The 14,972-nt window shown below is 44.9% G+C and overlaps 1 protein-coding gene across 4 annotated transcripts in view; it reads right to left on the reverse strand.

Moving 5' to 3' along the window:
• WIPF2 (WAS/WASL interacting protein family member 2) overlaps positions 1–14,972 on the reverse strand; it is a 62,261-nt gene that overhangs the window by 21,670 nt on the left and 25,619 nt on the right. For all 4 annotated transcript variants that reach the window (XM_004041764.5, XM_004041765.5, XM_019028044.4 and 1 more), the window contains exons 2-3: positions 4,312–4,443; positions 175–307 (exon numbers count right to left, since the gene is read on the reverse strand). In XM_004041764.5, coding sequence (XP_004041812.3) covers positions 175–307; positions 4,312–4,374 — 196 coding nt within the window. In that variant the 5' untranslated portion in view covers positions 4,375–4,443. The remainder of the gene's footprint in view (positions 1–174; positions 308–4,311; positions 4,444–14,972) is intronic.

A 14,972-nucleotide genomic window follows, 5' to 3' on the forward strand; every position in this document is an offset into this window, starting at 1 on the left:
CCAAGAGTCAAGAAGAAACTTCTAAGGTTCAGAAGAATGAATGAGAAGAGAGCCAAAGCACATCCCAGGACAAAACTCTCCCACTCAAGCCCCAATAAAAATAAGAACCCAGCCAAGTCTCCAAGTCACTCCTGGGATCCTGCCAGTTCACTAGGAAATGAAGCTCAGACTCACTCTCGAGGATGGGAGCACTCCGATCATTAATGTTGGTCACCTTCTTCAGCTTGGTCCCTTTGCAAATGTCCTGTAAGAGGGCGCCTCGACCCCGCTGCTCATCTCTACTCAGCTTGGGCTGCTCTGTGTTTGCCTGGAGGATAAGAGAAATATAAGTTCACCCTAAAGAGTTCCCTTTATCGGCCGGGTGCGGTGGCTCACGCCTGTAATCCCAACACTTTGGGAGGCCAAGGCAGGTGGATCACTTGAAGTCAGGAGTTCCAGACCATCCTGGCCAACATGGTGAAACCCCATCTCTACTAAAAATACAAAAACTTAGCCAGGCATGGTGGCACATGCTGTAATCCCAGCTACTCAGGAGGCTGAGATAGGAGAATCGCTTGAACCCAGGAGGTGGAGGTTGCAGTGAGCCGAGATCACACCACTGCACTGCAGCCTGGGCAACAGGGCGAGAATGTGCCTGCAAAAAAAAAAAAAAAAAAAAAAAGTTCCCTTTATCACAAGCTTGGGATAAATGACTTAAAGCAAACTGGATTCCATGAGATGTCTATCTAACCTCATTAGATATACATGCCAAAGAGCAATATCAATGTGCATTATCCTTCTCAGTTTTTCCCCTCCTGTTCTATCTTCTGTGAAGGAACTCCATTTCCTTCTTATTCAGAAGCTTCTGATGGGAGGCCTGCAGTAATACTTAGTTATCTTTGTGCTAGTCTGCATGTTAGACACTGTGTATGTTAGACATTTAATGCGTATCATCACCATCAAGGCAAACATTTAGTGAGTCCCTACTATGACTTAGGCACTGTGGTAAGCACAATATTTGCCTTAGCTCATTTAAATCTCGAAACCTTCCCATGAGAAAGGTATTATTATCATTGTCGCCATTTGGAAAGGGTGGGCCAGAAGCTGAATAGCTATCTAAGGTCATGCAACTAGTAAACAATAAAACAAGAGTCCAAACTCCAACAGTGACACTAAAAACTCATATCCTATCTCAACTAACATACCCTACTGTCTCCCTATTACTTCAATTTAACCTCTAAATAAAGTTATACAGTAAACTATATTATTCCCATTCCAAAGATGAGGAAACAAAGGTTTAGGACAGTTAACGTCACATCATTAATAAACAAACAGCCAAGATTTGAATGCTCTGATTGTCTCAAAACCCCAGGCCTTTTCCACCCTCTGATTGCTTTTTCTGCTTTTTGCTTTTTTTTTTTTTTAAGACAGAGTCTTAGATTCTACCATCCAGGCTGGAGCACAGTGGTGCGATCTCGGCTCACTGCAAGCTCCACCTCCTGGGTTCCCACCATTCTCCTGCCTCAGCGCCCCCAGTAGCTGGGAAATATTTCAAGAACTCCTCACGATCGCCAGAAGAAAAATCTAAACCCTCAGCCTACATCTCCAGCTGCATCTGCTACCACATCCCCTCAAGCAATAATCTAAACCTCTATATGCTTTCTTACAAATCAGCACGAGGCCGGCCGGCACAGTGGCTCACACCTGTAATCCCAGCACTTTGGGAGGCCCAGGCAAAAGGATCACTTGAAGCCAGGAGTTCAAGACTAGTATAGGCAACAAAGTGAGACTCTACCTTTACAAAAAAAAAAAAAAAAAAAAAAATTATCTTTTTTTTTTTTTTTTTGAGACAGAGTTTCAAGTGCTGGGATTACAGGTGTGAGCCACTGCTCCCGGCCTAAAAAATTTTTTTTTATATTAGCTATATGCAGTGTCATGCACATGTAGTCCCCTCTACTTAGGAGGCTGAGGCAAGCGGATCACTTGAGCCCAGGAATTAGAGGCTGCAGTGAGTTATGATCACAACCATTGCACTCCAGCCTGGGTAACAGAGTGAGACTCTGTCTCATTAATTAATTAATTAATACCAAATCAGTATCTTTCCACATTCTACTTCCTCAACTTCAAGTGCCCTCCCTCCCTCCTCTCTTTCTGGCTAAACTCTACTCATGGCTTAAGACTCAGCTCAAGTATCACCACCTACCTAAAAGCCTTCATTGACTGCCTCCTCTTTCTACCCCCAACATCACCATACAAGCTCTGCTTTATTTTTTTGAGACGGAGTTTCGCTCTGTCATCCAGGCTGGAGTGCAGTGGCGTGATCTTGGCTCACTGCAACCCTGACTCCCTGGTTCAAGCGATTCTCCTGCCTCAGCCTCTCGAGTAGCTGGGATTACAGGCAAGCGCCACCATGCACAGCTAATTTTTGTATTTTTAATAGAGACGGGGTTTCACCATGTTAGCCAGGATGGTCTCAATCTCCTGACCTCGTGATCTGCCCGCCTCGGCCTCCCAAAGTGCTGGGTGCAATCTCTGCCTCTGGGGTTCAAGCGATTCACCTGCCTTGGCCTCCCAAGCAGCTGGGAATACTGGCGCTCAACTACCACACCCAGCTAATTTTTGTATTTTTAGTAGAGATGGGGTTTCACCATGTTGGCCAGGCTGGTCTCAAACGCCCGACCTCAGGTGATCCACCCGCCTCGGCCTCCCAAAGTGCTGGGATTCCAGACGTGAGCCACTCGTGCCCGGCCAAGCTCTGCTTTTATCTACTTCATTTATTGGGCTTCCACACAAAACTTCATCTAAAAGGCAGTTCATACATACTCTTAAAACAAAATGTCTAAAAACTACAGGTTATGAAAACAAACAGAAGTGGGTAGACCTGAACTCTAGTCCTAGTTCTGAAACAAATTAGATATGCAAGTCACTTTTCCTCTTCGGGGTACAATTTCTCAACTGTTAAACACTTAACATATACATATAAGCACACATACACACCTATGCGTGCACACATACACACACCCATGGCCTGTTCTTCTCTGAAGTCACTTTTACTTCCAAATTTTACAAAAATAGAATGCATACAGATTCCTTTCCTTTTTTTTTTTTTTTCTGAGATGGAGTCTCGCTCTGTCGCCCAGGCTGGAGTGCGGCAGGATCTCAGCTCACTGCAACCTCCGCTTCCTGGGTTCAAGCAATTCTCCCGCTTCAGCCTCCTGAGTGGCTGGGATTACAGGCGCCTGTCACCACACCTGGCCTCAAGCAATCCACCCACCTCAGCCTCCCAAAGTGTTGGGATTACAGGCGTGAGCCACCGCGCCTGGCCTCAGGTTCCTTCTTTCTCATGTGACACCAGGTATCACAATCCAGGTATGGCTAAAGTAGCTTCCTGCTTGGTTCAAAAATCACATTGCTTTTTTTCCTATTATTGAATCTTTCAGTCTTCGAACCAATACATTCCAAAAACTCCTTTCCTTCTTGATAAGGTGTTCAACTTGATGGACTTGGCTTTAAAATGAACTGATTTTGAATAGAAGAGATGATGAAGTGGTAGCAAGAAACAACCACTAAGAATCCTCAAGCCGGGCGCGGTGGCTCACACCTGTAATCCCAGCACTTTGGGAGGCCAAGGCAGGAGGATCACAAGGTCAGGAGTTCAAGACCAGCCTGGCCAACATGGTGAAACCCCATCTCTACTAAAAATATAAAAATTAGCCAGGCGTGGTGGCGCGTGCCTGTAATCCCAGCTATTTGGGAGGCTGAGACAGAAGAATCGCTTGAACCCAGGAGGCAGAGGTTGCAGTGAGCCGAGACTGTGCCACTGCACTCCAGCCTGGGCGACAGAGTGAGATTCCGCTTCAAAAAAAAAAGGAATCCTCACCACTTTTCTCAAAAATGCCAAAGAAACAACATACTAACTTTTATACAGCAAATAGTTTTAGGGGAAAACAATAGCTCTAACTCCAACGCCACCTGTCCAAATCTCCATTTAGAGTGAACCAGGACAAGGAAACCAGACACGCCATTATGGTCCTAAGAGGACCTCTCAGGAATCAGAACCAGCTGAAAAAGATGGACTTGTTTATTCTCCACCTTCCTATACCACATGTCATTGATTATACACTATGTCTTGTACAAGGAAGCCCTAAGTATCCTTTAATACTAGGAATAACAATCTGGAATGTTAAAAACAGAATTAAAGAATAGGAATGCTACTAGTAGGAAAATCTAGAAATTTTAACCAAAAGGAGTTAAAAGAAAAAAAAAGTATGTGAGGACCATCAACCTATTTACTCAAAGGTTTTGAGATAGCCTAATGGAAGGACTACCTACCTGATGAAATGTGGGAGGTGGAGGAGGACCAGGTGGGGGTGGCGGGGGAGGAGGAATTGGCATTCTTGCCCTGCTCCCAGTTGGCACTGTTCTCTCTCCGTCTTTATTTGTACCTTTAGGTCATTCATATACCTGCAAATGAAACAGAAACTCATTAAGAACAGCTTTACCATTAGATACAAGTGCCCAGGAGAATGAGAGAACTGGGCATGGTAATCAAAAGAGACTGAACACCTTATCTTTTAGTTCCACTGTGATACAGTCCAGGGCTTGGTAAATCTGTTTAAATCAATTGTTTTAATTTGCAATGTCCTAATGACTTATGATGCTGAACATCTTTTCATATGCTTACTTGTCATCTGTTTATCTTCTCTGGTAAGGTGTCTATTTAGGCCTTGTGTCCTTTTTTTTTTTTTTTTTTTTTTTGTTAAAGACCCTGGGTCTCTCTCCATTGCCCAGGTTGGAGCACAGTGGTGCAATCATGGCTCACTGCAGCCTAGAACTCCTGAGCCCCAGTGATCCTCCCACCTCAGCCTCTCGAGTAGCTGGGACTACAGGCACGCATGTCATTACGCCCAGCTAATTTAAAAACAATTTTTGGGCCGGGCGCAGTGGCTCATGCCTGTAATCCCAGCACTTTGGGAGGCCGAGGCGGGTGGATCATGAAGTCAGGAGATCGAGACCATCCTGGCTAACATGGTGAAACCCCGTCTCTACTAAAAATACAAAAAAGTAGCCCGTTGTGGTGGTGGGCGCCTGCAGTCCCAGCTACTCGGGAGGCTGAGGCAGGAGAATGGCGTGAAACCGGGAGGCGGAGCTTGCAGTGAGCCGAGATGGCGCCACTGCACTCCAGCCTGGACAACAGAGCGAGACTCCATCTCAAAAAAAAAAAAAAAAATTTAGGCCGGGCACGGTGGCTCACACCTGTTATCCCAGCACTTTGGGAGGCCAAAGTGAGTGGATCACCTGAGATTGGGAGTTCAAGGCCAGCCTGACCAACATGGAGAAACCCTGTCTCTACTAAAAACACAAAATTAATTGGGCATGGTGGCACATGCCTGTAATCCCAGCTACTCGGGAGGCTGAGGCAGGAGAATCGCTTGAACCTGGGAGGCGGAGGTTGTTGGGGTGAGCAGATGTCGCACCATTGCACTCCAGCCTGGGCAACAAGAGAGAAACTCTGTCTCAAAAAAAAAAAAATTTAAAGATGGGTGCTCACTGTATTGCGCAGGCTTGTCTCCAACTCCTGGCCTCAAGCAATCATCTCACTTCAGCCTCACAGCTGGGATTACAGGTGTGAGCCACCATGCCTGGCTGGCCCATATTTTTAATTGGGTTGTTTTTGCCTTTTTATTGTTGAATTTTAAGAGCTCTTTGTATATTCTGGATAACAGTCCTTTAACAGATATGTCTTCTGCAAGTATTTTTTCCCAGTCTGAGGCTATCTTCTCATTTTCTTGATTTTTATAACCTCTTAAAAACGTAAAAATCAGGCCGGGCACAGTGGCTCACGCCCATAATCCTAGCACTTTGGGAGGCCGAGGAGGGCAGGTGAATCACCTGAGGTCAGGAGTTCGAGACCAGCCTGACCAATATGGTGAAACCCCATGTCTACTGAAAATGCAAAAATTAGCTGGGCGTGATGACATGTGCCTGTAGTCCCAGCCACTCGGGAGGCTCAGACAGGAGAACTGCTTGAACCCAGGAGGTGGAGGTGCAGTGAGCCGAGAGAGTGCTACTGCCCTCTAGCCTGGGCAACAGAGCGAAACTCTGTCTCAAAAAAAAAAAAAAAAGGAAAAATCATTCTTAGTTTATGGGCCATACAAAAACAGGCTGTAGACCAGATCTGACTTATGGGCCACAGTTTACCAACATCTGGTATAGTCACATCCCTGGAATCTGACAGCCATTTATCAGGTCACCAAACACTTAAAACTCAAAAACTATATAGCTGCCCCTCTATTATAGTCTGCAAGTAATCCTCATTTTACAGATCAGACTAAAACCAGAACTCAAGAACAATAACTACCCCCACAAAGCCATTTTAAGGAAATCCCATTTTTTGACCCCCTCACCCCAAAAAATGGAAGCCAAAATAACATGGCCACCATGAGTACAATTTACAGATGACTTAGAAAGGTTCAAGAGGGTAACCAACCTCACCAATCAATCCATGGAAGAACTGCTTCTAAGCAAGGTTATTAATAAGATTAGGAGGCCAGGCATGGTGGCTCATGCCTGTAATCCCAACACTTTGGGAGACGGAGAAAGGAAGACAGCTTGAGCCCAGGAGTTCAAGACCAGTCTGGGCAACATGGTGAAATCCCATCTCTACCAAAAATACAAAAATTAGCCCGGCATGGTTGTGCACACCTGTAATCCCAGTTACTTGGAAGGCTCAGGCAGCCAAGTTGCTTGAACCCGGGAGGCGGAGGTTGCAGTAAGCCCAGAACGCACCACTGCACTCCAACCTGGATGACAGAGTGAGACTCTGTCTCAAAAAAAAAAAAAAATCAAACCAGCATGGCAGCCCACTGGGAAGGCCTGGTTCTGAACTCCTTACATGGGTGACCAAAACCTCTCTGTCAATAATGCAGTAATTTAATACTTCTCTCAATGCTCTGGGAATGATGAAAGGAAAGGGAAATTTTCCCAAAAGTTCTATAAAACCAAAAACCACTGCAGGAGAGTAGAATTTGATCAGAAATGAGACAGTAAAAGTCTTCAAAATCCCAGCTCCTGCCAGTGTGATGCCACTATAGGCTGGCTGCCCAACAGAGCTATTTCCTCTAACCACAAAAAAATGGACAGTACTCGGGCTAAGTGGTTCCTGTGGGGAATGGTGTCTGTACTCACTTCAAGAAATAAGCCGATAAATTCCCTCCAAGGGAAATACCTTTTTATTTCTGCTTTCAAAACTAAGGGCAGTCTTTCTTTGCCAGGCGTTTAACATACGAGGCTTTAAAAATTGATCGAAACAGTAAATCATAAGCAGAACATCTATCACCAGGTGGGGGAAAGGAATTTAAAATAAAGAAAACACAAGAAGTAGAAAAACAAACAAACAAAACCTTTCTTTTATTTGAATCCCCTGGGTTTACTGTGACCATTCCACTCCAAGGTGCCCACAGCATTAGCAAAGAAAGCTAGTAGGAAACAAAGGGGAAAATAGGCCAGGCGCGGTGGCTCACGCCTGTAATCCCAGCACTTTGGGAGGCCAAGGCGGGCAGATCATGAGGTCAGGAGATGGAGACCACCCTGGCTAACACAGTGAAACCCTGTCTCTACTAAAAATACAAAAAATTAGCTGGGTGTGGTGGCAGACACCTGTAGTCCCAGCTACTTGGGAGCCTGAGGCAGGAGAATGGCGTGAACCTGGGAGGCGGAGCTTGCAGTAAGCCGAGATCACACCACTGCACTCCAGCCTGGGTGATAGAGTGAGACTCCGTCTCAAAAAAAAAACAAAAAGTCCAGGCGCGGTGGCTAATACCTGTAATCCTAGCACTCTGGGAGGCCGAGGCGGGCAGATCACCTGAGGTCAGGAGTTCGAGACCAGCCTGACCAACATGGAAGAAACCCCATCTCTACTAAAAATACAAAATTAGCCAGGCATGGTGGCACATGGGATTACAATCCCAGCTACTAGGGAGGCTGAGGCAGGAGAATCGCTTGAACCTGGAAGGCGGAGGTTGTGGTGAGCCGAGATCGCGCCATTGCACTCCAGCCTGGGCAACAAGAGCGAAACTCCATCTCAAAAAAAAAAAAAAAAAAACAAAAAACAAAAAACCAGGGAAAATAACAGTTGATTCAGAAACAAACATTTTCAACTAATTCCAGTCACCAGAGGTCCTGCCTTTTTGAGGAGGTTTCTAGTTTTTTTTTTGAGACAGAGTCTCACTCTGTTGCCTAGGCTGGAGTACAGTAACATCATCTCGGCTCGCTGCAACCTCTTCCTCCCAGGTTCAAGCGATTCTCCTGCCTCAACCTCCCAAATAGCTGGGACTACAGGCACATGCCACCACACCCAGCTAATTTCTGTATTTTTAGTAGAGACGGGGTTTCACCAAGTTAGCCAGGCTGGTCTCAAACTCCTGACCTCAAGTGATCCTCACGCCTCGGCCACCCAAAGTGCTGGGATTACAGGGGTGAGCCACCATGCCCGGCCTGGGTTTCTAGTTCTATCAGCCATTGGCCATTGCCATAATTGAAAGGATCTCCTAGAATGACCCAAAAAAGACTCAGACAAGTCCTTTACTCTTTCCATGTCCACAGGTGATCCAATCTCCGTGCTACAAGGTGAATAATGACCTAAAAGGAACAGCCTTATGCCTATCAGTGTGCTCCACTTATTTAAGCAAAGCAGGAATTCTCTAGCATAGCAATTTTTTTTAAGCAATATATTACACAGTTAAAGATGCCTTCCTAAAATAGACTCAATTCAAACTCTAATTGAAAAACAGATTCATCAGTGGTGCTTGCCTATAATTGCAGCTACTCAGGGGGCCAAGAAGGGAGGATCACTTGAGCCTTTGTTTTTGGATCCAGCCTGGGCAACACAGCAAGACCCCTTAAAAAATTAAGTACACAAAAAAAGTTAAATCAAAGAAACACCATCTATATCAAGTGACTGACTTTAGTGTTGACTACCAACAGTGGCTCTCAAGCTTTCTTCTGGCTCCACAGGGATTGTATGCATGACACACTCCTATCAATGACATTTATTACATAATGATGTATTATCCTTCCCATTTTATGGTGAGGACACTGAAGTCCCAGGAGTGGGAGTGCCTACATGTACATGAGAAAAACTGACTCATCAAAGAGCAACTGCCCAAGATCACTCAGGAATAAAGTGCAGAGTTAGGCCTCATATCCAGGTCTCCTGACTTCTTCCTTTTCACTAATCACTATGGAGAAAACAAACAAAAAACTCCCCTGGAAATTAGTGTGGTTTAGCAATTTTCTATTTTTCCCCAAATGAAATTTAACTCATTCCAAATTTCTTAGTTATAGAATACAAACAGTTCTCTATATGTTTCCAAGAACAGCCCCATTTAGGTGAATTCAAATTAAAACAACTTTCCTTTCCCTGAAAAACTCCCAAAAGAAGCTTTTTGTTTACATCAAATTAGGACTGATACTTATAATCGCTAATCCAGTGCAGAGGGTCTGCTTTGAGAACTACTTTGAGTTAAAAAAAAAAAAAAAAAAAGAACCAAAAAAATCCATAACATTTGACAACAGAAAGACAAATTTCACTAACCAACTGTGATTAATCAAAGGACAAATTTGAGCCTTCTGGAAGCATTGTCTATTGCAATACTAAGAATCTAATAGGCTGGACGCAGTGGCTCACGCCTGTAATCCCAGCACTTTGGGAGGCCGAGGAGGGCGGATCACAAGGTCAGGAGATTGAGACCATCCTGGCTAACACAGTGAAACCCCATCTCTACTAAAAAACATAAAAAATTAGCCGGGCATGGTGGCAGGCGCCTGTAGTCCCAGCTACTCGGGAGGCTGAGGCAGGAGAATGGCATGAACCCAGGAGGCAGAGCTGGCAGTGAGCCGAGATTGCGCCACTGCACTCCAGCCTAGGTGACAAAGCGAGACTCAAAAAAAAAAAAAGAATCTAATAGCTAACGTGTACTGGCACCATCATAGCTCACTGTAACCTCAAACTCCTGGGCTCCAGTGATCCTTCTGCCTCAGCCTCCCGAGAAGATAGGACTACAAGTGAGCACCACCACGTGCAGCTAAGAATCTAATGGTCTTGAGGTTAAACCTGAGATTAAATTTAGAAAAGAACAAGAAGGTTCTCTACAGAATTTTAAGTATTTCCTTTCTGATCTATTAAATTAGAACTACAAACCTCACCATCTGTGCTCTTCAGAGACCTTGACTTTCAGAAACATCTTGAGGCTGCCTCAAATTCGGAAACACAGTAATTCTCATTCCTTTCTTAAGCCCTTCCATCTTAAAAACCAAGATAAAGGCCGGGTGCGGTGGCTCACGCCTGGAATCCCAGCACTTTGGGAGGCCGAGGCGGGCGGATCACAAGGTCAGGAGATCGAGACCATCCTGGCCAACACGGTGAAACCCTGTCTCTACTAAAAAAAAAAAAAAAAAAAAAACAAAAATACAAAAAATTAGCCGGGCGCGGCGGCGGGCACCTGTAGTCCCAGCTACTCAGAAGGCTGAGGCAGAAGAATGGGGTGAACCCGGGAGGCAGAGCTTGTAGTGAGCCGAGATTGCGCCACTGCACGCCAGCCTGGGTTGACAGAACGAGACTCTGTCTCAAAAAAAAAAAAAAACCATGATAAAATTAGCTTTGTACATCCTCAGGAGTCAATATCTTAAAAATAAACACCAGAGAGTATTATTTAAAATCTTCCTGATGTCCGGTCCAGCAGGGTGGCTCAGGCCTGTAATCCCAGCACTCTGGGGGGCTGAGGCGGGCAGATCACAAGGTCAGGAGATGGAGACCAGCCTGGGCAACATGGTGAAACCCTGTCTCTAGTAAAAATACAAAAAATTAGCCAGGTGTGGTGGCAGGTGCCTGTAGTCCCAGCTACTCTGGAGGCTGAGGCAGGAGAATCGCTTGAACCCGGGAGGCGGAGGTTGCAGTTAGCCAAGGTCACGTCACCGCACTCCAGCCCAGGTGACAGTGCGAGACTCCACCTCAAAAAAAAAAAAAAAATCTTCCTGATGTCAAATTCATCACAGAATTCAGAAATAAGTCTTGATAAAACTCAAGTAATGCACTTTTAAAAACTGCTTCCTGGCAGGGTGCGGTGGCTCACACCTGTAATCCCAGCACTTTGGGAGGCCAAGGCAGGCAGATCACCTGAGGTCAGGAGTTCAAGACCAGCCTGACCAACATGGAGAAACCCTGTCTCTACCAAACATACAAAATTAGCCGGGCATGGCGGTGCATGCCTGTAATCCCAGCTACTCAGGAGGCTGAGGCAGGAGAACCGCTTGAACCCAGGAGGCAGACAGAGGTTGCAGTGAGTCAAGATTGCGCCATTGCACTCTAGCCTGGGCAACAAGAGCGAAGAGCCATCTCAAAAAAAAAAAAAAAAAAAACTGCTTCCTTCTATCCATCTTTAAAAAGACAAAGCCTATTTTTCTATTCAATTTCCTAATGTTTCACTCCAAATATTCCTACATTTTAAAAACAGGAGACTTCCTTAGTACAAAGACACCAACTACTACCTTTTACATGCGATAAATGAAGAATCCAGTTTAGTTCTTGCTTTTCTCGTACACTTAAAATTATCTAAGAGGTATCCTAGTTACCACTACAATCTGGGGCCTTTATTCAAGTGGCATTCTGCTGCTCTAAAACTCAGGTTTCAATTGCAAGTTATTTTTAAAAGACACAAAAATCAAGAAAAATTCTAAATCTTAATGCTATCTTCTATTTTCATGCCTCAGGTAACAGTACTTTCCTTTGATCTCAGTTTTGACTACAAAGTAAATTACAGTTTTTGTATCAAAGCACTGAACAAAATCCCACAAGGGAAAAAAACTGACCTTAAAAAAACAGGCCACCTCCCTCACTCAGCAAAATCTTAAGGTCCCAGTCCTTCCTTACAAGAATCAGTCATATGAATAGGAATCTGAGATATCAAAAAGAAAATCATCTTTATTTCTTAAATATATGTTTAATTACTTAATATCCTAATAAACCATTTCTCAATACAAAGAAACAGAGATAGGTAAAACAAATTTCAGGATCCTCTCTGAAAAAACCACAATAGCTTTGTCTACTCTATCTCCCACATAATCTAAGGAGAAGACAGTTGTGTCTTCAAAAGAAAAGGATTCCAGACACTCCTCCCTAATGGAATTCTTCTGATCCCATAGTTCAAATCAAATGAAATCTCTCTAACAGTATCAGAGATGAAACATAAATGTTTGGTAGAAAGAGAGTCAGGCAGGGCATTATGGCTCAAGCCTGCAATCCCAGCACTTTGAGAGACTGAGGCAGAAGGATCAGCTGTGCTTAGAGACCAGCCTGGGTAACAAAGTGAGACCTTGTCTCTATTTAATAAGAAATATTTTTTAGGCCAGGCACAGTGGCTTACGCCTATAATCCCAGCACTTTGGGAGGCCGAGGCGGACGGATCTCTTGAAGTCAGGAGTCTGAGACCAGCCTGGCCAACATGGTGGAACCCCCATCTCTACTAAAATTATAAAAAAAATTAGCCAGGCACGGTGGCGGGTGCTTATAATCCCAGCTATTTGGGAGGCTGAAGTGCGAGAATCACTTGAACCTGGGAGGCGGACGTTGCAGTGAGCCAAGATTGTGCAACAGCACTCCAGCCTGGACAACAGAGTCTCAAAAAAAAAAAAAAAGAAATAATTTTTAAATTTTTATTAAAAAAAAAAAACTGATGTATCAGCTTTTCACAACCTTTCAATACAACAACCAACCCCAAGAACATTCACATCAAACAAGTTCAAAATGACCAAGTCCACTTTGTATATTTTTCAACCAGGTTTTAGACAAAAACAGAATTAACAGCAAGAAACCAAAGACAATTGCAACAAATGAAAATAAGTAAAAATTGAATGGGTAGGTTTTGTTAAAACTGGATTCTAAATTCGACAGCAATTTCACCCATTCTGATAAGTATTTAACAATTACTAACTCAACCCTATGGTGGCCCATTAGTATCAATTTAAACATTATCCTGAGGCTGGGTGCACTGGCTCATGCCTATAATCCCAGCATTTGAGAAGCCAAGGGGGGTGGACTGCTTGAAGTCAGGAGTTTGAGACCAGCCTGGTCAAGTTGGTGAAACCCCATCTCTACTAAAAATAGAAAAATTAGCCAGGCATGGTGGCAAACGCCTGTAACTCCAGCTACTCGGGAGGCTGAGGCACGAGAATCACTTGAACCCAGGAGGTGGAGGCTGCAGTGACCTGAGATTGCACCACTGCACTCCAGCCTGGGTGAAGGAGTGAGACTCTGCCTCAAAAAAAGTGAAAAAAAGGCCAGGCGCGTTGGCTCACGCCTGTAATCCCAGCGCTTTGGGAGGCCGAGGCAGGTGGATCACTTGAGGTCAGGAGTTCGAGACTAGCCTGGCCAACATGGTGAAACCCCATCTCTACTAAAAATACAAAAATTAGCCAGGCTTGGTGGCACGCACCTGTAATCCTAGCTACCTTGGGAGGCTGAAGCAGGAGAATCGCTTGAACCCGGGAGCTGGAGGTTGCAGTGAGCTGAGATTGTGCCACTGCACTCTAGCCTGGGCAACAGAGCAAGATCCTGTCTCAAAAAAAAAAACACTCTGAAATAAGAATTAAATTTTCGAGGAACATTTCATACACCTATGTCCATTTTAACAAGCGAGTTGTTTTTGTGTTTTTGTTTGTTTGTTTTGAGACGGAGTATCGCACTGTCACCCAGGTTGGAGTGCAATGGCATGATCTCGGCTCACTGCAACCTCCACCTCCCAGGTTCATGCAATTCTCCTGCCTCAGCCTTCCAAGTAGCTGGGATTATAGGTGCACACCACCACACCCGGCTAATTTCTTGTATTTTTAGTAGAGACGGGGTTTCACTATGTTGGCCAGACTGGACTCGAACTACTGATGTCGTGATCCGCCCACCTCGGCCTCCCAAAGTCTGGGATTACAGGCATGAGTCACCATGCCCGGCCAACAAATGAGTTCTTAAGCACAGACAGTACCACATCTTTCTAGGGTTCTCTCTCATTATTCTACAGCATACCGTAGCTGCTCAGCAGTCACTTGCTGAATTGAACAAAAGTAAATATAAGAGTAGCACAGGCCTAGCCAGGCGCAGTGGCTCACACCTGTAATCCCAGCACTTTGGGAGGCTGAGGCAGGCGGATCATTTGAGGTCAGGAGTTCAAGACCAACCTGGCCAACATAGTGAAACCCTGTCTCTACTAAAAATACAAAAATTGGTTGGGCGTGGTGTCAGGTGCCTGTTATCCCGGCTACTTGGGAGGCTTGAGGCAGGAGAATCGTTGAACCCAGGAGGTGGAGGTTGCAGTGAGCCGAGACTGTGCCATTGCACTCCAGCCTAGGCAACAAGAATGAAAATCAGTCTCAAAAAAAAAAAAAAAATGAGCAGCACAGGCAGGGCACAGTGGCTCACGCCTGTAATCCCAGCACTTTGGGAGACCGAGGCAGACAGATCACTTAAGGTCTGGAGTTCGAGACCAGCCTGGCCAACGTGGTGAAACCCCATCTCTACTAAAACACAAAAATTAGCTGGGTGTGGTGGTGCGCGCCTGTAATCCCAGCTACTCTGGAGGCTGAGGCAGGAGAATCGCTTGAACCCGGGAGGAAGGTGTTGCAGTGAGCCGAGATCACGCCACTGCACTCCAGCCTGGGCGACAGTGAGACTCAGGAAAAAAAAAAAAAAGAGTAGCATTGTCTAAAAGAGCAAGCAAGTCTGGGTGGAGGAAAATGCAGCAAGGAATGGATCACATGCCAGAAACAGAAAACAGACAGAAGAATGGAGATATCTATGAAAAGAGGAAAGAAAGAAACACAAGGCTATACGTGTTGTTCAATGCTCCAAAAATTTTTAATACGCTGAATGCACTCATGCATCCATCATCCAATTAAGTATCCACAACTTAACCACTTAATAAATATTGAAGCACCCACTGAGTGCC

The sequence above is a fragment of the Gorilla gorilla genome, chromosome 4 (genome assembly GCF_029281585.2).
Source record: "Gorilla gorilla gorilla isolate KB3781 chromosome 4, NHGRI_mGorGor1-v2.1_pri, whole genome shotgun sequence".
NCBI lineage: Eukaryota > Metazoa > Chordata > Mammalia > Primates > Hominidae > Gorilla > Gorilla gorilla.